This window comes from Trichogramma pretiosum, unplaced genomic scaffold (genome assembly GCF_000599845.2).
Source record: "Trichogramma pretiosum strain Unisexual culture from Peru unplaced genomic scaffold, Tpre_2.0 scaffold2, whole genome shotgun sequence".
Classification (NCBI taxonomy): Eukaryota; Metazoa; Arthropoda; class Insecta; order Hymenoptera; family Trichogrammatidae; genus Trichogramma; species Trichogramma pretiosum.
In genome coordinates, this window is record NW_019641687.1 from 155,255 (window position 1) to 172,165 (window position 16,911).

Consider the following 16,911-nt stretch of genomic DNA (forward strand, 5'->3'; position numbering starts at 1 on the left):
TTTGTAGTAGAATTTATTTATAATCTTAAACTTTTTGACTTAGGGTTTAACTCAGATTAATGTGCAGAAATCATGTCAAATATTTAAAAACACATACTATTAGAAGTACACCTGCTTAAAAATGTATACTTATAAAGTGTAAAATAAGTTTCACTCAAAAATGAAATAGTATATTACTGCCCTAGGCCACGAAAAACAGAAAAGTCCCAGAGTACGTGTAAGTAGTGGCCGAGGCGAAGCCGAGGCTGATAAACATGTGCTCTGAGGCTTTCTTTTTCGCTTCATAGGTGCGTATACTATTTTTCAAACACAAAATCGCTCTTCCTGCTTTGCGCAGCGGCAGGGAAGTAGTCACTTTCGGGCCGCTGGTATGAAAAAAATTTTATTCTACGATGTAAATTATTATTATACTATTTAAAAAAATTTTGATTTGCATATCTATTTAATTTTTGAATGGATGAATCATCGATATTTCTCAATCGATTTCGGTATCGATACTTTTAATCGATATCGATGTCGGTACTTATATCGATACAATCGAAGTCTCCCGTTCAAACTTCAGTTCTCTCTTATTCGTGCATGGCATCGGTGTGACTTCAAATAAGTTGTAACTTGTGTTGTGACTGCTGTGAATTGCACTTGCAACTGCAGTTTAGTGTTTACAGATCACAAATAGTATTTCTATTCATATGATAACCTCCAATCAGTACTTTATTTTACTTGAATTAAATAAACTTAATATTAATTAACTCTTAGTAATTTAGTTGAAGAATTGTATTATATAAATACTTGACGATGCCGCTTGGTGTGAAACCTGAATGTTCAAAGTGTGGAGTTAAAGAAAGCCCTTTATGGCATGCCACTGAAAAGGGAAGTGTTTGCAATGATTGTCTTGAACCAAGACATCATCCTCAGCGTTCTGAAGATGCTGGTACTGATGAGATTAGCCATAAACCTGGTAGAAAAAGTACCAGAGTTACACGTTTTGGATGTAAGCCAACTCTTAAAACTACAGGAAAAGGAAAGGGACGAAGGCATATATTTAAAAAGATGGTAAGCAGAGTACTCATACAATAACACATACAAAATCAATTATTTAATGTTTAGCTTATAATATTTTTCTCATTTTAGCCCATGAAGTCCTTAACAGCCACTGCTACACCAGTGACAAGTGATTTTGTATTTTTCAAAGGCTCGTACTTCCAAGTTGGAGATATAGTATCCATGCAAGACGTGGATGGAGGAATTTATTATGCTCAAATTCGTGGATTATTGACTGACCAGTATTGCGAAAAAAGCGCTGCAATCACATGGCTTTTGCCCACAACATCAAGGTATATTAATTTTTATATGTTATTAGAGGTATCAGAGAAGTCCATAGTTATATAAAAACTCCATATTATTTCTTCAAAAATCCATTCTTTTTCTAATGTTAATGGAAGGTACAGTAGAAATTATGGATATGATATATTTTGATTATTATGTCAGCAAATAATTGAAAATGTTTAAAATAAGTCTGCTTTACATTTTTGTGTTGGTAATAATGTTAAATAATGAAGAGTAAAATTTTCTTTTAATTTTCATTGACTTATGAAATTATGATATTCATGTATTCAATTTGCTTATTTAACATATATGATATTCATACAATATATTTTTTTTTTTCATTTCAGTCCACCTCCAGAAGAAGGATTTAAACCTGAAACTTATATTATTGGACCAGAAGAAGATTTACCTAGAAAATTAGAATATATGGAATTTGTCATGCATGCACCTTCAGATTATTATAAATTAAAAAATAGTCCTTATCCTCCATTGCTTTTTGAAGGAGGTAATGGCTACATTTGGACATCATTAAATACTGAAGCACGATTTAATAGATGAATGTATAGAATTTATAAAATAGAATTTCCCTTGTAAATATTGTTAGGTATTTATTATCAGCATTTGTGATCAGATATTTTAATGTTACATGACCCTTTAGTTACTTTGTGATTTGGTTGTAATGAGTTTATTGTGTCAGCTAATGTTGCTTAATCAATCGCAAAAGTTGAAACTGTGAATATGTAAATAAATTTTTTAAGAAAAAGTAATTGTTTTATTACAAGAATTTATTACATCTCAACTAAACAATAAAAAATTTCTAATCTAGTTTGAAATACTGCCATTTATAACGACAGTAAAGGTGATCTTTTCATTTTTTTGATATAGTATAACTCTACCATTTAAATACACCGTATACTAGCTTTAACATTGGTTTTACAAACTGATTTTTTTATGAAAATATATAATTTCAATTGGTTAAAATTTAGGTAACAAAAACAAGCCTGTATTTATTTGAAGCTAAAAATACATATATTTACATAATTTTTTTCTTTGTATATTTTTAATTCATTACTTTGAGATGTCCTCATGAGATCCTAATTATAATGAGGGCTGATCATAATTTTGTATATGTACAGGGCAGAGTAGAGGATCATTTTAATAACTTCTTGATATTTCTTTAAAATAATCATTTGCAAAAAATTAAAATCCATCAACTAGCTGGCAATGTTTTCATGGTAGGTCAAAATTTTAAATCTTTTATAGCTTGTGGTAAATCAGGCAGTTTCATATCCTTGATTTGTTGTGGAATATTCATATTTTTTACCGCAGAGACAGCTCTCGCTGGAGCTGCAGTTATACCAGCCTGTAAATAAAATATGATTTTATGAAAGATTTGAAAAAACTATTGAAAATTAAGTATAATCTATATTAGATTTTAATATTTTTTCTTAAAATAAAAGATGTAGTTTTAATAACACAATTTAAGTAATCAAATAATGAAAATTAATCTGTAAATTCATTTACATATAAAAACTTGAAACAATCATAGATTCAAATAAATTACATATATCACAATTTTAATAGATTTTCAAGGTAAGGGACCCATGTGCGTAAAAGACCAGGTTGAATTATTGAGTCCAGATTTAGTAAAAACCTAAAATTATGAGTTTAATCAATAAAATAAATTACAATACCCACTATCCCAAAAGCTGTAAAATTTGTTAGTTTCAATAAATGTTAATAAAACCAATTTATTGGTACTGATGCGTTAAAAATATTTTCTTTGTTAAAAGTAAAGATCTTACCTCTTGTTTTTCCAATTTATTTTGGTCTTCTATTCGTGTTAAAATTTCAGTCATATTTGTTTCTAATACCATGCCACCCATAACTAACTCATTTAAAATGTAATGTACTTTATCAACGTGGAAAATAAGATCTAATTCGCAAACATTTTCAAAACACTTATCTAAAGTTTCTACAAAAACTTGAATTAAATCTAATATTCCTAGTTCTGATTCAGAACTATCGACACAGAAGACAAAATATAATGTTGCATAATGTCTATAGATCAATTTGTAATCAGAACCACCAATGAGACTTCCACCTTCTAAGAAGTTACAAACATTATCATCTCGCTTGGAAACTAAGTGAAAAGTTTCTTTTATTATCTGTTGCTGCATATCTTCATTCTAAGGAAATAAAAGAAATCCATTACTCTCTAGTTAATGTTACTATATTATAGTAATTCAAAAAATTTTTGACAAATATAACTTACAAAATATTGATAAAATTTGGAAAGTCGAGGTTTCCCATGATTATTAAAAACCAGAATAGCTTTAATCATTATTTAATTCTACTGTATAAAGTTTACAATTAAAAAGGTTAACTGTTGTCAATTTGATATTTGGTATTGGATAAGTATTTGATGATATTGTGCACGAAAATGCAAAAACAAATTTCTATTCAAACAATAAAACGTTAGTAGAAATAAAGAAAATTACAAAATTTTGATTATCTGATTACGAATCTTAACTATGGTTCTTATCCTTTTACACTGATAACGATTTTTTTCTAATTAAGTTGATAATCAAATCATGTTTCAATTAGTTTTATGTACCAACTCATGCGATTCATTGCGACTTCATATGTTTATAAGTTTCTTCGAACTTTTGAAACGCCAACTATTTGAAAAAAGTAGTGAATTGTTAATTCGTGATTTGTGATAAACCATATACGTATAAGTTTATGTTTTCGGGTTTTAGATTCGAACACTGACAGTTGTCATGTATTATAGGTATAGGTATACGACACGCTGGGACCGTATACAGTCAATAATACATTGTACACAGTCACACATAGCCATCGAATAACCTGAAAAAGGCATTCGCGAAAGCTGATGTGGCAAAATTATATACAGGTATATTTAATGTATGCAACTTACATTACATTTATGAGTATCAAGTCATCATACTATGGGTTAGACGAAGTATTGTATAACTTGGATACATAAGAGAACATTTACAAAAAAATATATTTTTCACGCAATTCATATTAATACATTTTACATCAAATTTTTTAAAAATTAAATCAGTAATTTGGAGTCCCAAACTCAATGGAAAAAAACTAACGTACATCACATTAGTATAATTATCATGATTCATATACACAAGACATATTTATTAATGACTGCTTTTGTGTTTTTTCTAAAATGTAAAAGTTAACTTGGATTAACAGTTAAGTTTTAATTATGTAAAATTCATTTCGCGTTGATAGATTGCTTATTATGAATTGAAATGCTTGTCTAACGAGTCAAATCTTCAGAAAGATGAAGAAAAATCTTTTTTTTTTTTTTTTTTTTTTTTTTTTTTTTTTTTTTTTTTTTTTTTTTTTTTTTTTTTTTTTTTTTTTTTTTTTTTTTTTTTTTTTTTTTTTTTTTTTTTTTTTTTTTTTTTTTTTTTTTTTTTTTTTTTTTTTTTTTTTTTTTTTTTTTTTTTTTTTTTTTTTTTTTTTTTTTTTTTTTTTTTTTTTTTTTTTTTTTTTTTTTTTTTTTTTTTTTTTTTTTTTTTTTTTTTTTTTTTTTTTTTTTTTTTTTTTTTTTTTTTTTTTTTTTTTTTTTTTTTTTTTTTTTTTTTTTTTTTTACATAATTCACAGACTTCAATCGTTATATTGATGATAACTGCATGTAAATAAAGTTAACTTGAAAATTAATTTCCTATGATTATAAACTTTACGATTGGATGCAAAGTAGTCGAATCGATCGTTGGGCAGATACCCTACTAAAATATATTTTTTATGATATGTTTTATTTACCCAGTGGTTTAATTAATATTCAGTATAATTCTAGTGATTCAACTATTCGATTTTGATATTTAAATTTTGTCGAATTCGTGTCGAATTTAAACTTTTTTTTATTGTAAATGTTCAAAACATATTTTAAAATTTTTCAAAAATCAGGTGATTATTTTAAATAAAATCAGCTGAGACTTGCTGAAATTATCATTTGAAGATTATTTTACTTCGATTATTTTTCAATTTCTTAATTTATTTTTCATAAAGCTTATATCGATTAAATAAAAACTTCAACACGAATTTTTTGAGAAGCACTTATGAACGATTGATTCTTGTTCATTGATAGTTTGACATAGCAAGCATAGAGTTATTTTTATTTGGTAGGAGTTTGTCTCCATTATTATATCGATTTTTGAATGTTATTTTCGTCTTTTTTTGTTTCTCGATGTTAGTCTTTTTGGTCCAATTAGAATTTCCTAATGAAAATTTTAATATTTTCCAGCTTTCACCTAATTTAGACAGTTAGAAAGAAAATGCTGCTAAGTCTGAAACTTCCATTGAATCCTCGCGACCAATGCTAGCTCAAAGGTAGGGTTCAAAGTATTGATTCATTTACGGAAGAATTGGTTTTACACGTAGTAGAAAAATATTAAATCTTGTAGCAGTAAAAAGTACACTTTTTTACTGCAAGATACAATCTAATACACTATTTAGCTATCTTGAATCGCTTTTGGATACGGTCGATTTTTTCTAATAATTAAGCGAATTTAACAGCTTCCTCTCACGCAAGAGGATCTTAAGAAACATTTAACCAATCAAAAACAACTTATTGGACACAATTACAATATTTTTTTAAGAACGTTGCACGAAGAATTGAATTTTCATAAAATCGGCATGAGATTTTCATTTAGTTCTAATAGTTTCGATAATTTTTAAAATCTTTTCAGGTTTTAAAGACTCTTCATTGGACTTAACTATTGATTGTTGTTATTAATTATAATCACATTCTAAAAGAATAATCGCAAGCCAACAAGTTTCTGCGTTGTAAATAAAAAAACTTGGAAAATATGTTCTATTAAAAACCATTTATTATTTGTAGGATCAAATGAATTTGTGAATCTTATATTTTTTTTATGAAGTTTTTTTGTCTTCGGTTATTAATTTAAAATACTTCGTTAAAAATGTCATCATTACAAATTTCGATTATTTGAATCATTTTCATTTTACAATTTGCTTTTTTCATATTCAATATAGTTTGTTATTTTAAAAAATAATACGTTTTTTTACCTCTTTTAAAAAAAGTATCTTTGATGCAGAAAATTAAGAGTTACTTGAGTCGTTGCTTGCAATAGCCATAAATATGTTCTCAAATATTAAGTTAATTATACTTTGAAAATAATTATACTGTTTTTATAAATTCATTGGAATGCAAAACGTCCTAATGAACTATAGATAAATCGAGTAAATATTTGACGTATATGATTCAAAATACTCATAACATATACTTTGACGTACTTTCGGGCAGATAGCTCGAAAAGTAGAAGTATAAGCTTGAACGAGGCGCGAAAAAAGTCGGAGCAGAAGTTGCCAAGCTTTGAGAGCGCAACGCGACAGCCGCGGCACTTGCAAACTCTATTGTGATTTCTGTGCAGGCGGCGCGCGAAAAATAATGTTTGCCGTGTCCGTCGTTTGAGTCGCGGTCTGCATATAGCAAAGCATGAATATGCACACACGCAGAGCTGGGCCGAGCAGTCGACACTCGATCAGTCGACGACAGTCGACACCGTGCCACCGCAAAGTATGCACGTTTTTTTCTCGCATCTCGCGCTGATCGCTCGCTGCACTTTTTCGCAGCTCGCTGTACGAGATACTGCATGTGCATATATGTATATCGTATCAACGGTGAACAATAGTTGGCGTCAATCTCGCACGCGCGCGACTCGCTTCGTTAAAAAGTCCGGAGGAAGTCTCGACGAGTCCTATTGAAAAAGACCTGCGGCTATAATATAAGCTCTGCCACTGTCGGACAAAGATAAACCACGAACGCGGCGGGTTTTTGATAGAATATGCAACGACAATCCGACCGAGCATTGCCATCCATAATCAACAGTAGTGTACGAGCGATCCTGACCTTTCATCACCTGACAAATGGTTCGTTCTGCTTTACTTTTGCTTCATGAGTTGACTCGTATTATCCTCCTGCTTGACCCTTATATAGACGTGCTAAAATTACCATGTCTCATATATACTATTATGATTACAATTGCTTTCGCGAGATTCATACTAATTCTACTCAGCGTTTATATTCTTACTAATGCGAGTCACGCTTCATCACTCGTCGTCTTCCTGGAATATTTCATAACTTGTGTCGGACTTTTTATTGCACTGCTCGTTGTAAATTTATTTCAAGACTTTATACTTATCTTATTTATCTCTAAGATTGATTGGCTCTACTATTTTTTTATCTTATGTAAATCCTTGCATTAACGTTTTGTCTTTTACAGAATTTGTTCCAAGATGAAGTAAATGGACAACTTGCGAATGACTCTTACTTCTCTCTGCAGACAAGGTATTTAAAATAAAAACTATTTCATATGTTTGCTTCAATTTTGCCACAAATATTTTATGGACGATACTTTATTCACGTGAGCTTAAAAAATTTGAATTCAATTTTCATTTGAAATTGAGCTGTAATAAAAATAAAAGCGTTATTTATACAATATTCTGAACTCTGTTTGATATCTACTTTCTGTCTTGAGTTGCATGATTCATAATTTAATTGATGTTTATTGATCAGTTCTTATATGCTTTTATCAGTTGTAAATTATAACTTTAAAAATTGTACGCGTATTTATTAAAGAAACCAAATTGTTACGTGAATTTTTTTCATGTTGTAGTAATTATTTGCCATGATATTTTTATTTAGACATAATATTAGCATATTGTATGTCTTAATACATATATGGTTCTTAAGTGAAATTTTTATGTCTCAACAATTTTTTGATTGCATAAAAAATAAACATTTTACAGATGGACAGAAATCGATTACTACCAATAGCACTGCCAGCTGCCAGAAATGCAAATGGCCACAATGGCAATTCCAAAGGCAAATCGTCATTTGCAAAAAGGATGGCAGTTGGTTTTATAATTTTAGCTTGCCTTGGATTACTGTATGTTCCAGCATATCACTCTGCACAAGGTCAATTCACAGGTTTAGGTGAGACTCCGTCCCCAGTGGGATCTTTGGGAGGTACACGCTTCATGTCCTCTGTAGGTACGCAACTGTCCATAATGCTATACTAACTTTTCATTAACGTTATTTTCAGTTAAATTTTTTATTTAACTAATAAAAAAAGTGTAAGTAAATAAAACATTTTTATGTAACTATTAATCTTGATGTAAAGATTAAATGGATTTCAATTCAATTAATGTTTTTTTGGTGGTTTGGAAAATGGTGTTGGGAAATTTTAATTAACATAACTTTTTTCGATTACTAATGATGAATCAATCATTTAAATCATAAAGCTATTATTAATGATTGTTGACAAAAAATACCCTATGGTTCTCCTTGCTACAAAATTTGTAATGATAGTGCAAGCTTACTTTGTGAAAATGTCATTTAAATGACTGTAGATATAAAGCTTGGCATTTGTGTAAGCTTTTACAGTTTTGTTTTTGTTTTGTTTTTTAAATGTGTAAAATTACAAAATTTATGCTGATACAGTTCATACCATTTCTAATAAAATAGGTATTATAAATCATTTAATATTTTGATCAAATTGAATTAACTTGAACTATACAATTTTTGTGAAATGGTATGAATCTGATCATCAAAATCAAGTTGAAATTTTAATAGTATTTCAATTACAGCTCAGTTACGAGGCTGGGGTTTCAACACATCAAGAGATGTGGGTACTTACATTCATCCAGAAAATTCAACTATCATTCTAAATCCAAAAAGTATTTGTAGCGAAGCAACATATTTGCTCATTGTTGTATGTTCAGCAGTGTCAAATATAAATGCTCGAACTGCCATTAGAAACACTTGGGCAAACAAGACACATTTGGAAACACAGTACAATTCTTCAGTAAAAGTAGTTTTTCTCTTAGGAATAAGCAATAATGATACTCTTAATGTAAGTTTTCTTATTGAAAGAGTTGAAACTTTAGCGCATTTTACTGACCATCATATTCTTTTTTTCTGTCACCTTAGGGTAATGTGGTAGAAGAGAGTCACTTATATAACGATGTTATCCAAGAAAGCTTTCATGATACATACAACAACTTAACGTTAAAATCGGCCATGATGTTGAAGTGGTCACTACATTATTGCAATAATACCACGTACCTCATGAAAACCGATGATGACATGTTTGTTAACGTGCCGTCTCTCGTAAAAGCTTTGAAAAGGCGAGTTAAAAGCAATGGAACTTTAATTGGGTCTTTGATTTGTAACGCGAGACCTATCACAGATCCTAGAAATAAATGGTAATAGCAGTAATTGCATTCATTTTAAACATATATCGACGCTGTTAAGGAAGAGTAGCACGTTTACATAATAAAATATATAGAAACGTGCTACTCTTCCTTAAAAGCGTCGAAATTTGTCTTAATAATCTTAGTCTAAATATTTTCGAAAAACCTAACATTAGAAATGGTCTGAAATTTGTGAATACAATCAAAGTAAATTTTTATTTTTTAGGTATTCGCCTAAATATATGTACTCGGAGCGGACATACCCTAACTACCTGTCAGGCACGGGTTACGTTATGAGTATAGACGTAGCAGATCGTTTATACAAATCTGCTCTGATGACGCCTTTGTTACACCTTGAAGATGTATATATAACAGGTGTATGTGCGAAACGGGCTGGCGTAAGACCTGTCAATCATTATGGCTTCAGTTATGTGCCTCGCAAGCTCGACGTGTGTTCGTTGCGTGAATCCATTACAGCTCACAAAATCAATGCAACTAGTATGTACACGGCTTGGAATAAAATAAACGATCCTTCATCGGTTAACTGTCTTCATCGTAGTGCAGCTGAAAAAAAAGCGGCCACAGCCAGTCGTTTGGGAAGGCACATCGGTATGTTCATTGTCAAAAGTCGCATTCTCAGTAATAGGTGCACTTGAATTTACCAACTAAAAAGAAAAAAATGGACATAATTTATATTTTAAAACCGATTATACAGGGAAAAAACTTTTTTATTAGGCTTTGTAAATGACGAAGATGACGCTTCTTTAAGAGTGATAACGTATGTTTTGCTGTATTACTCCTGTTGGGTATTGTGTAGAAAGTTATGTGAGTGTGTGCAATTGAAATTAGAGAGGTCAATAACATTTGACACAATTTTGATATTAAGAAAACTTTGTATTTTGATATTATTACGTTAACTATTAAGATGTACAATTTTTAAGCTTTTTTTTACGAGTCTTTATTTCCGTATTTTATTACAAATAGTTTAAATTCAGTGATTTTAGTATAATTTGATACCATATCTGTGTTATATGATATTTACGTACTGTGTTGATGTAACTTTTTTTTTACTTAAAGTATCGGTAATACATTTATATTTTTCATAAAATATTGTTCCTACATGTAGGATTTTACCTTACAAATTGAAATAATTTTTAGTGTTAGATAGAATACATTTTATATTGGAATAAGAGTAAGGAGATGTACAAAAAGCAAGGAAACCGTTAATTTATTAATAGAATTGAATCGTAATAAGTTAACAATCTTATAAAAAGGCGAAAGTTTTACCACGAAAAATGAGTCATTGTTTACTTCCAAAGATCATAGTAAAGATAGATATTAAGAAACAATGCGTCCTTGTAAGTGCTTTGAAAATATTTCAAATTATTTTAATATGTAAATATAAACTGTCTTGATTTTGAATCAAATTTTATTCCAACAATATTAGAACAAAGTAATTGTTTAAGTATTGAAAATAGGAATTGCTACATTTACTAATTGTTTTTATAATTTTTTATTTTTTTTTAATAGTTATTATTTTGATAACATGAAAATGTTTACAAATTTTAGATTAAAAAAATTTTTGAATACCAAAAATGTATTGGTGTCAATGTGATGAGTAATTGATTTTTAATGTAAAAAATGCATAGAATTCTATGAAATACCTTTAACTCACAATTGACCAAGTAATATCCATTTTTTAAATTAATGTCCGTTTACTTATTATGATTATTTCGTAGTTCTATACATGTTTGCATTCCAATTAATTATTTTTGTTCAGGATATGCGAGTGATTGAAAATTGTTAAAGTGAAATAAATTCAAGTGAACAAAAATTAAGGCTGCTATGTTATAAAAAATGCAGAGTTTAAATTATAAAGTAAATGTAAAATTTAGGTTGATTGTTAAACAAATTGCGATGCTTTATAAACAGAATTTTTTTGTTTAAAATAACTTCGATAAAGAACATTCAATTGAAATATTTTTTTATTATCATTTAGTTAAATATAGATAAAATTTTATAAATACTTAAATACGTAAAATGAAATTCTATGAGAACTGAACTTACATTACTGTAGCAATGATGAAAATAATTGAAAAATGCTTCCATGTTCATGTGACACTTGTTAAAATTGTATGATTAGCTGAGTCAATTCATTCACAATAAAAATTGTCATTAGATAAGGTTTTCCAAGTCCAGTGTAATAATTGTTTATCACCAAAGAGACTTGCAACTTAGATAGAAACTAAGCAAACATACATTTGTAAATAGTCAAAACCTAATGGATAGGTTGAGATCTAGTTTAAGTTGACACCAAATCCAGGTTCAAAAAAAATTTTCAAACAAGTATTCTGAGATACCACTTAATATTTCTCTACAAAATGAATGTCTAAATTTTGTTATTTTCTAGACATTTAAATAGCTTTTGAAAAAAATATTAAATGAATATCTCAGAAAGCGTGTTTGAAAATTTTCATTTTGGCCTGACTTTGATATCTCCTTGATAGTTTTTCATGATCAGACAGAGGAAATGCTTAACTTAATAAGACTAAAGTATTGAATTCAAATATTCATTTGAGTTATTTTTAAAAATATCCCAAAAAAGTTTCAAATTAAAGTTCAATAATTCAATAATTGTTCTTAAAATTTCAAAATCTTACATATTATTGAAGAATTTTATTTAATTTAAAGTAAATTTTACATTCGATTAAATCTTATAAGATAATTGAGTTAAATTGAACTAAAATCTTTTGAATATGTGAATGTATGCATGAAGTTTAAACAAAGTTTTTTTGTAGTAAATTTATATATATATATGTAGTATATAGTTGAATACATAATAGGGGGCCTTAGATAATGTACTTTGAATGAGTTGTAAAAATAATAAATATGAATAGATTATTATGATATTCACTATCCACGTTTAACAACATGCTATTATTTTTTTGATTACTGAAATATTAGTCAGCTGTAATTTAAATGTGTACACAGCGTGAATTTGCGATTGAAGTGTTCCAAAATTTTAAAATAACTAAATTTCAAGCTTTATTAATAACAAAACTCTAAATTTTATAACAACGTTATTTAGAAGTTACAGATAACTATTTTTTGTACCAAGTTGCAAATGAAACTTGTTTTATTCGTTGAAATGAATAGAGCTAATTATGATTCCAAAATTAGTGTATGGTTTGTTGTACATTTAATGCATGAATCTTAAATTTTGAAATATACAAAGATTGTTTTCTTGTGCACAAAAAGAAATTTCACAGGACAATACTTTCCAATTATAATTAAGTTTAATGAAATATTGTGAATTGTTACAAATGTTTTACTAATAACTTTTTTTTTCAAAAAACAAAAAATAAGAGAAAATAAAAAAATACATACTGAAATAAACATTTTCATGTAGAGTTTTCTTTATTAGTTAAAAATATATTATTATATCAGACGTTAAACAAATAAATGAAACCAAGATGATATATGGTATAGAGATTTATTATTCATCCATGTTGTAACAAATGATTATTCAAGAATCAATATTTAAAGTACAAACTTTGATCTAACAAACAGTTTTTTGTATCTTATTAATCAACAGGTTTGATGGTAATAAATCTGGATAATATGAAAACAAGCAAGATGGTACCTAGTACAAAACAAGTTACAAACATGTACCAAGTCTCTTCATCAAAAATATCAGTGAATGCTGGCACTTGTCGATAAAGTGTGTTAATGAGCTTGATGCTGTAGCCATTGTTGGGACCATTATTATTGGACATGTTTGCAATTGACTAGTCAAGTAACTAACACTGTTGAACAAAAATAATCAGCTCAGAACTTCTTCTTTTTGCCTTGTTTTGCTTTACCAGGTAAAGTGGGTTCTTCTGTAGGTACTTCTACTCTAGAACTTACGTGTTTATTAAATACTTTAAGTAATTCTAAAGCTGTCAGATCTTTTGACTTGAATACGAGCTTTTCGTCACTGCCTTGATAGTTGCAAACAATTGTTGGATCAGATCTGTCACACGCAATTTCAGTTTTTATACTGCAATCATAATTGGTCGCAGCAACTCTCCGTCCAGATATATGGAAAAGAAAACTTCGTGTCTCAAGAGCTTTCTCGTGAAACGGATCAAAACGAACAGTTATTTTGCTCAAGGGTTGAAGATTGACGAGCTTTATTTGCTTGGCCAGAGCACTGATAAGTCCGCCTGAACGTGTGCGGGTGCCGTTGAATAGAATAGACATGGGCAGGCCGTGTGTGTATATATATAAAGCCTCGCAATATACTGCCAACTCCCAGGTGCACGTTGGATATGTCTATATATTTGGCTCGGATCGATAACGATGCTGGAAAGTTCGCTTTGGGGTTGCTAGATGTGCTTACTGAGGGTGTTCTATTTATAAAGTTACTCCAGAAACTTTCTGGCAGAAAGCAGCCGTCCGAAGCTGCGCAGCGAGCAGACAAGCTAATGAACTCGTTGCTCTGTTGCCTATATGATTCATTGATCGAGACATGTGCACATGAAGAGTGAATACGATAGGTAGGCGCACGCTAATATGACTTCTGCTAGAAACATGATCGCAAGAAAAAATGTTGATTCGATCGTTGTTTGACTTACCTTTGCCCGAAAATTTGCTTGGTTATTTCCACGTGCTTCATGTTATCAACACAACACGCATTAAATCTGCTTGCATATCTACCTTAGATTGAGAGAGCAGTTCTTAAATAGTAACAATTCAACATTAAAATGGATGTAGGGTTCATACTTCAAATAATTAGAATAATGTTATTTTAAATGTTTCAAATTTATTAACAAATTTTTTTTGTAAAAAAAAATACTTAGAAATCGATTACTATTTACAAATTATTGTTTTTCGTAATATACACAAATACAATTCATCATTAAATGATATCATATTATATACATGCATAAAATATATACATATATAATTTAAACTAATATAAATTAAATTTGAAACTAGTCAGCCTTATATATTAATATATAAACATAGAATAACACTTTTATTATTACTTCGATGAAATTTTAGAAATTAATTTACCATGACTTTTTCATGACTTTAAAAAAGTTTTTGTTTTTTTCTCTTTAACTTCTTCTGCACTTACACTCAAAGAAGCGGCAAGAAGATCTGAAAGTCTTTCTAATTTTTTATTTTCTTTTCTTTTGATTTTTTTTTGTTTTCTCAGTCTAATTCTGGAATTCAATTTATCACAATGTAATCTTGAAGCATCAGTTGCATCTAAACTAACATCAATTCCCTCTTCAAAAACATTATTTTTGTCAGTGGTCATTGCTTCATCTGAACTGATTAATTTCTTTTTTGATTTCTTTTTGGCTGGTGGTTCAGTTACAGTTTCTCCATTCATTGTAATATCACCTGTATCACTGTCTATAGCGTCTTCATCTCGTTTTCTTTTTCCTTTCTTTTTCTTATGTTTACATTTGCTCTTTGGGGTATCTGATGATTTTTCATCATCAGCTTCAATAGAATCATCTATCATACATGATTTTGTAAGTTGGTGGCTTAAATCATTTACTTTTCTCTGTCTTCTCCTATTAGTTTTTTTGGATACTTTATGTTCCTCATCTGCAGGTCCAAGAGGTGGCAATACTGCATTATCATCATCATCAGACATGTGAATATTTTTGAGAGCTGTAGTACAATCTTCAACTTCCATTAATTTCTCTTTCCTCCTCTTTTTCTTTTTTTTCTGTTTTATTTCCGTTGACTTCGAGCTGACATCATTTGATTTTAAAAAATGAGCAGCAAGTAATTGTTGTTCTTGTTCGGCTATCCGAGCAAGTTTACCATTTAAATTTAAACCATGGCGTGCTCCTTTATGAGCTGTTCTACCTCCGCAAGCTTTAAAAAGTTCTTCGTCAGTCATCTTAGGAATTACATTAACTTTAGTTTCTTCATCTTCTAATTCTGGTAATTCACTTGGATTTTCTGGAACTACAATTCCATTGTGCAATGTTGAAGCTTTTGTAAATGTACCAAGATGCAAGTTCTTTTTTTCATTTTCTGGTTTTATACCAGCAGCAGTGGATGCAATTTTAAACTCATCTTTGGCTAATACTTTTAGAGATACATCGTTATTATCTTTTTTGCACAAAACAATATTTTTCAATGCCTTGTCATATACAGAATCCCACCATTCGTATTCAGTTTCCTTGTGCCCTAAGCCTTGTGTATTGAACTTGAGTTCAGGTTTAATTGCCTCTTTTATACCATTCTCGCTTTTTCCCAATCCTTTACCTGAAAAAGATATTTTCCACTTTAATAAAATAAATACTCCATTTTTAGGTTATAAAATAAGGTAGTTGTGTAGATTGATTGTAATTGTTGAAAAAACCTTTGAATTAAGCATTCAAATAATTAAAAAAAGAAAAGAAAAGAAAGTTAAATTTTTTGGTGATAAATTAATTGTAATAAAGAAGAGAAACATTTGTTTTTTATCATTTACCTTCAGTCCATCCGTATTTCAGGAGCTGAGCTTTGGCAAAATCGGTCATGTTTATTAAGATGTCAACTGTCAATTGACACTTTGACCAATTAGTCAAAAACAAGTTGTATTAGCACGACGGCCTGCTTCCGCACGTGTTCAATATCGTATTCTATAGAATTCTTTCGTACAAATCCACATGCAGACTACTCAGCTCTGATTCTCCGAGCTGCCTCCATAGTCCATGCCCACAGCATATGGCTCACGTTTTTGCCGTTATGTTCTGCATTAGCGACCTCTAAGTTCTCGATGGTAAACACATATAAGGCTCCTATGATAAGGCGGGAAATACAAACTCGAAATAATGTAAGTTTGTGTACAGTAACTGACCCAATAAATGAGTGATTAGTTATTTTATTCCTTATTACATTTATTTTATGATATTCAATGATTATAGATACATTTTTAAATACTTGAGTTAATAAGATACTTTCGATCACTGAGTATTATTAAATAATTGTATTGATCATTAAAATAAGCAATTTTCCATCTACAAAAAGCCTGTTTATCTTTTATATTCGATAATAAAGTTACAAATATCCACCTGTAAATATTTTTTAAGACAATCTTTTCAGAGCTTCAAAAATAAAAACTTGGATGACGAAGAACGTCGATTATAGAGTTAATGATTGAACATTTTTTTACCGAATCAGCGAAATCACAAGTTTCAGACTGTCACTAACCGTCAAACTGAAAAGTATGAAGAGAACTAATATTAAATTAATTCGAGACAATAAATAATAATGAGTATTTAAAGTTTGAATTTATAATAATTTATTGCTATTTCGACAAT

General features: G+C 29.3%; 6 protein-coding genes across 10 annotated transcripts; 2 read left to right on the forward strand and 4 right to left on the reverse strand.

The window, feature by feature from the left end:
• The first annotated feature begins 583 nt into the window (after positions 1-583).
• Positions 584-2,083, forward strand: LOC106655221 (GATA zinc finger domain-containing protein 1). Its single transcript, XM_014375500.2, has 3 exons — positions 584-1,053; positions 1,132-1,334; positions 1,674-2,083. The coding sequence occupies exons 1-3, from the start codon at positions 796-798 to the stop codon at positions 1,882-1,884; spliced, it is 672 nt and encodes a 223-aa protein (XP_014230986.1). The 5' UTR covers positions 584-795; the 3' UTR covers positions 1,885-2,083.
• Positions 2,084-2,093: 10 nt separating this feature from the next.
• On the reverse strand, positions 2,094-3,940 carry LOC106655222 (AP-3 complex subunit sigma-2). The gene is made up of 3 exons (XM_014375502.2): positions 3,602-3,940; positions 3,132-3,515; positions 2,094-2,689 (listed from the first exon to the last, which is right to left on the reverse strand). The coding sequence occupies exons 1-3, from the start codon at positions 3,668-3,670 to the stop codon at positions 2,567-2,569; spliced, it is 576 nt and encodes a 191-aa protein (XP_014230988.1). The 5' UTR covers positions 3,671-3,940; the 3' UTR covers positions 2,094-2,566.
• A 236-nt stretch (positions 3,941-4,176) lies between these two features.
• On the forward strand, positions 4,177-12,994 carry LOC106655219 (beta-1,3-galactosyltransferase 1-like). 5 transcript variants are annotated; one of them, XM_014375497.2, is made up of 6 exons: positions 4,177-4,243; positions 7,621-7,685; positions 8,147-8,390; positions 8,987-9,252; positions 9,330-9,604; positions 9,819-12,994. In XM_014375497.2, exons 3-6 carry the CDS (start codon positions 8,147-8,149, stop codon positions 10,246-10,248), a joined length of 1,215 nt encoding a protein of 404 aa, XP_014230983.1. In that variant the 5' UTR covers positions 4,177-4,243; positions 7,621-7,685; the 3' UTR covers positions 10,249-12,994. The 5 variants fall into 5 exon arrangements, with proteins under 5 accessions (XP_014230983.1, XP_023317085.1, XP_014230981.1 ...); XM_023461317.1 differs by lacking the exon at positions 4,177-4,243 and adding an exon at positions 5,641-5,704; XM_014375495.2 differs by lacking the exon at positions 4,177-4,243 and adding an exon at positions 6,832-7,267.
• A 77-nt stretch (positions 12,995-13,071) lies between these two features.
• Positions 13,072-13,381, reverse strand: LOC106655224. Its single transcript, XM_014375504.2, has one exon. It carries the CDS (start codon positions 13,366-13,368, stop codon positions 13,177-13,179), a length of 192 nt encoding a protein of 63 aa, XP_014230990.1. The 5' UTR covers positions 13,369-13,381; the 3' UTR covers positions 13,072-13,176.
• A 16-nt stretch (positions 13,382-13,397) lies between these two features.
• LOC106655223 (39S ribosomal protein L53, mitochondrial) lies at positions 13,398-14,129 on the reverse strand. The gene has a single exon (XM_014375503.2). It carries the CDS (start codon positions 13,835-13,837, stop codon positions 13,421-13,423), a length of 417 nt encoding a protein of 138 aa, XP_014230989.1. The 5' UTR covers positions 13,838-14,129; the 3' UTR covers positions 13,398-13,420.
• Positions 14,130-14,626: 497 nt separating this feature from the next.
• On the reverse strand, positions 14,627-16,298 carry LOC106655123 (G patch domain-containing protein 4). Its single transcript, XM_014375345.2, has 2 exons — positions 16,080-16,298; positions 14,627-15,871 (listed from the first exon to the last, which is right to left on the reverse strand). Exons 1-2 carry the CDS (start codon positions 16,126-16,128, stop codon positions 14,664-14,666), a joined length of 1,257 nt encoding a protein of 418 aa, XP_014230831.1. The 5' UTR covers positions 16,129-16,298; the 3' UTR covers positions 14,627-14,663.
• Positions 16,299-16,911: the final 613 nt, after the last annotated feature.

Excerpts from the sequence above, each read along its gene's own strand:
- LOC106655221 (XM_014375500.2), top strand. The coding sequence starts at position 796 with ATGCCGCTTGGTGTGAAACCTGAATGTTCAAAGTGTGGAGTTAAAGAA. Across the intron at positions 1,054-1,131 it reads GGCATATATTTAAAAAGATG|CCCATGAAGTCCTTAACAGC; the intron begins GTAAGCAGAGTA and ends TTCTCATTTTAG. Across the intron at positions 1,335-1,673 it reads CTTTTGCCCACAACATCAAG|TCCACCTCCAGAAGAAGGAT; the intron begins GTATATTAATTT and ends TTTTCATTTCAG.
- LOC106655123 (XM_014375345.2), bottom strand. The coding sequence starts at position 16,128 with ATGACCGATTTTGCCAAAGCTCAGCTCCTGAAATACGGATGGACTGAA. Across the intron at positions 15,872-16,079 it reads GAAATACGGATGGACTGAAG|GTAAAGGATTGGGAAAAAGC; the intron begins GTAAATGATAAA and ends TATCTTTTTCAG.
- LOC106655219 (XM_014375497.2), top strand. The coding sequence starts at position 8,147 with ATGGACAGAAATCGATTACTACCAATAGCACTGCCAGCTGCCAGAAAT. Across the intron at positions 8,391-8,986 it reads ACGCTTCATGTCCTCTGTAG|CTCAGTTACGAGGCTGGGGT; the intron begins GTACGCAACTGT and ends TTTCAATTACAG. Across the intron at positions 9,253-9,329 it reads GCAATAATGATACTCTTAAT|GGTAATGTGGTAGAAGAGAG; the intron begins GTAAGTTTTCTT and ends CTGTCACCTTAG.
- LOC106655223 (XM_014375503.2), bottom strand. The coding sequence starts at position 13,837 with ATGTCTATTCTATTCAACGGCACCCGCACACGTTCAGGCGGACTTATC.
- LOC106655222 (XM_014375502.2), bottom strand. The coding sequence starts at position 3,670 with ATGATTAAAGCTATTCTGGTTTTTAATAATCATGGGAAACCTCGACTT. Across the intron at positions 3,516-3,601 it reads CCAAATTTTATCAATATTTT|AATGAAGATATGCAGCAACA; the intron begins GTAAGTTATATT and ends TTATTTCCTTAG. Across the intron at positions 2,690-3,131 it reads ATAAATTGGAAAAACAAGAG|GCTGGTATAACTGCAGCTCC; the intron begins GTAAGATCTTTA and ends TTTTATTTACAG.
- LOC106655224 (XM_014375504.2), bottom strand. The coding sequence starts at position 13,368 with ATGTCCAATAATAATGGTCCCAACAATGGCTACAGCATCAAGCTCATT.